This window comes from Macadamia integrifolia, unplaced genomic scaffold (genome assembly GCF_013358625.1).
Source record: "Macadamia integrifolia cultivar HAES 741 unplaced genomic scaffold, SCU_Mint_v3 scaffold986, whole genome shotgun sequence".
NCBI lineage: Eukaryota > Viridiplantae > Streptophyta > Magnoliopsida > Proteales > Proteaceae > Macadamia > Macadamia integrifolia.
In genome coordinates, this window is record NW_024870610.1 from 225,783 (window position 1) to 228,161 (window position 2,379).

Below are 2,379 nucleotides of genomic sequence, written 5' to 3' on the forward strand. Positions count from 1 at the left end.
TTTTTTAAATTAGTGTATGTATTTGTGTGCAAATGCATAAGTCTTGAAACATTTTTTTAATGTCTTTTTATCTGAGGACATGTTGGAATAAGCCCTACTTTCATATAGAATATGTAATACTATATTTTCACACCCAAAATTTCATGTAATGTCATTTAAGATCCCTCTACAAAGCCTTACATTAATACTATATTTTTCACACACAAAATTTCACTTTCAACATATATCATCCAACCTCTCATGACCAAATCAAACAAAAACATAGCCTCCGGAATACTTCAGCTCTGAAACAGAAACAGAGCAATTTTAGGAGATTCTTTTATGTTCCGAGATCAGATGATGTGATTCCGCTATAACCCTGGTAGAGTGGTCCTCTTGGGGGACCATTTAACGTCCTAAAGTTCCAACCAGCACTGATGGATAGGTCCCATTCAGGTGGAGACCGATTCAGATAAAAAAAAAATCTACTCTAAAACTATGCTACCGCCAGGATTTAAACCAGGTTCTCTTACCGTATTTCAACACCATAGTAGATCTGAGAAAACAAGTAAACATTATTTATTTAATCATCTAACTCAAAAGGCTAAACCAAGTGCTACAAATATTTAACAATGACTGCAAAAAACTTAAACAGAATTGACTAGACTCATCGACCTTCAGAGAGTATGGATTCTGCAACTGACGACGACCGAGTCATTGTGCTCCAACCTGTTGAAGGCAAAAAATTTGTGTCATCGATGCCTGTTTGTAGACCAAGCAACCTCAGCTTCGGTAGAGAAACTTCTCCCTTCAAATAGTGCATAACTTGTCGCATATGTGGCCTTTCAGTTGGAATGGAGTGAGAACAAAGCAATCCAAGTCTTAGCACTAACTCCATTTCCTCCAAATCATAATTCTTCCCCAATTTTTGGTCAACAGTATCAAGAATCTTGCCCCTACTCCAACAAGAGATCACCCAATTCACCAGCACCTTACAATCTTCGGATGCTTCTGGTTCTATGGCCTACCACAAGCAACTTTGAGCAAAAGAACCCCAAAGGAGAACACATCCACACTAGGAATTACTTTGCCAGTTCTACAAAGTTCTGGTGCAAGATAACCAAGTGTCCCTACTACATGGGTAGTTTGAGGATTAGTTCCATGATCATATAATCTTGCATGCCCAAAGTCTCCCAATTTTCCATTTAGCTCCCTATCTAATAACACATTACTGGACTTTATGTCTCTGTGAACAACCACTTGTTCCCATTCTTCGTGCAAATACAAAAACGCAGATGCCACACTTTTGATGATTTGAAATCTTTGACACCAACTCAGCCCCGTTTTTGTTGTTTGATCAAAAAGGAATTTTTCTAGACTCCCCTTGGGCATGAAATCATAGACCAGAAGGAACTCTCTCTTACGTCGGCAATAACCCAATATGTTACTATGCTCCAGTGCCTCAATTTACCATTGCTGATGATCTCAGCAATGAATTCTCTCTCCCCTTTTCTAGAATTGTGGGACTCTCTTCACTGCAACTTCTGTGTTGGTTTTGGTAATACACCTTTATAGACCCTACCAAAGCCACCGGTTCCAAGAAGCTCTTTGTTGTTGAACCCCTTGGTGGCAAAATAAAGATCTTTATATTTGAATCTGTAAGGTCTATAATCGCGTTTCCAATCTTCAAGCATTTCAGCAAACTTGTTCTTCCGTTTTACAATAAATTGTATGTTGAAGAAGATCGAGATGAACACTAAAGTAGCACCTATCACAGCAAATAGAACAATAAAAAGCCTAGGTACCCTTTTATGTGTTCGAGGAAGCCTAGGAAGTTGGGAGAGAGTGAGTTCTCTTGCTTCCCCATTCATTTTGAAACTCCATCCCAAAATATAATGGGATGTTGGCAAAGTGTATGTAGCAGTGGAGAAGCCCACAAACATGGGATGATCCAGGATGATCTGAGAAAGATCAATTTCCAAGGACAAGAGTGGGATCCTTGGTTTAGTGACCTTAATTGGAGCTAAAGTCACATTAAGCTGCCTGGCAGTACCACTATATTCCACCCAGAGTTGCAACGGGTGCCCATTACCGAGGCTTAGGTTCACATACTGATTCTCTTTATCACTAAAATAAGAAGCAGGTGCAGATTCAATAGATTTCAAGTCATTGATATCGATACCAACGTGGTTGTCATCAATGTCATCGAACTCCTTGTTTTGGAAGCAATCCAACTTGATTGCGATGACATGGTTGGATTGTTTGCCGTTGCTGGTCATGTTGAAGAGGCCAAGATAATTGCCTGGCAAAGCACCCGAGAAGTCTCTTGAGGGTGCAATCACAAACGCCATTCCAGGTCCACCAAATCTGATTAACTTCCGTAAGGCAAATACAAAAGTA

The 2,379-nt window shown here is 39.7% G+C and overlaps 1 protein-coding gene across 1 annotated transcript; it reads right to left on the reverse strand.

Moving 5' to 3' along the window:
- Nucleotides 1-646: 646 nt before the first annotated feature.
- On the reverse strand, nucleotides 647-2,330 carry LOC122070720 (L-type lectin-domain containing receptor kinase IV.2-like). The gene is made up of 3 exons (XM_042634927.1): nucleotides 1,547-2,330; nucleotides 1,066-1,250; nucleotides 647-1,003 (listed from the first exon to the last, which is right to left on the reverse strand). Exons 1-3 carry the CDS (start codon nucleotides 2,328-2,330, stop codon nucleotides 647-649), a joined length of 1,326 nt encoding a protein of 441 aa, XP_042490861.1.
- Between the last annotated feature and the right edge of the window lie 49 nt (nucleotides 2,331-2,379).

Coding starts and splice junctions, on each gene's coding strand:
- LOC122070720 (XM_042634927.1), bottom strand. CDS start 2,330: ATGGCGTTTGTGATTGCACCCTCAAGAGACTTCTCGGGTGCTTTGCCA. Junction 1,251..1,546: donor CTTTGGTAGGGTCTATAAAG/GTGTATTACCAA, acceptor ATTTGCACGAAG/AATGGGAACAAGTGGTTGTT. Junction 1,004..1,065: donor AACTTTGTAGAACTGGCAAA/GTAATTCCTAGT, acceptor TGCTTGTGGTAG/GCCATAGAACCAGAAGCATC.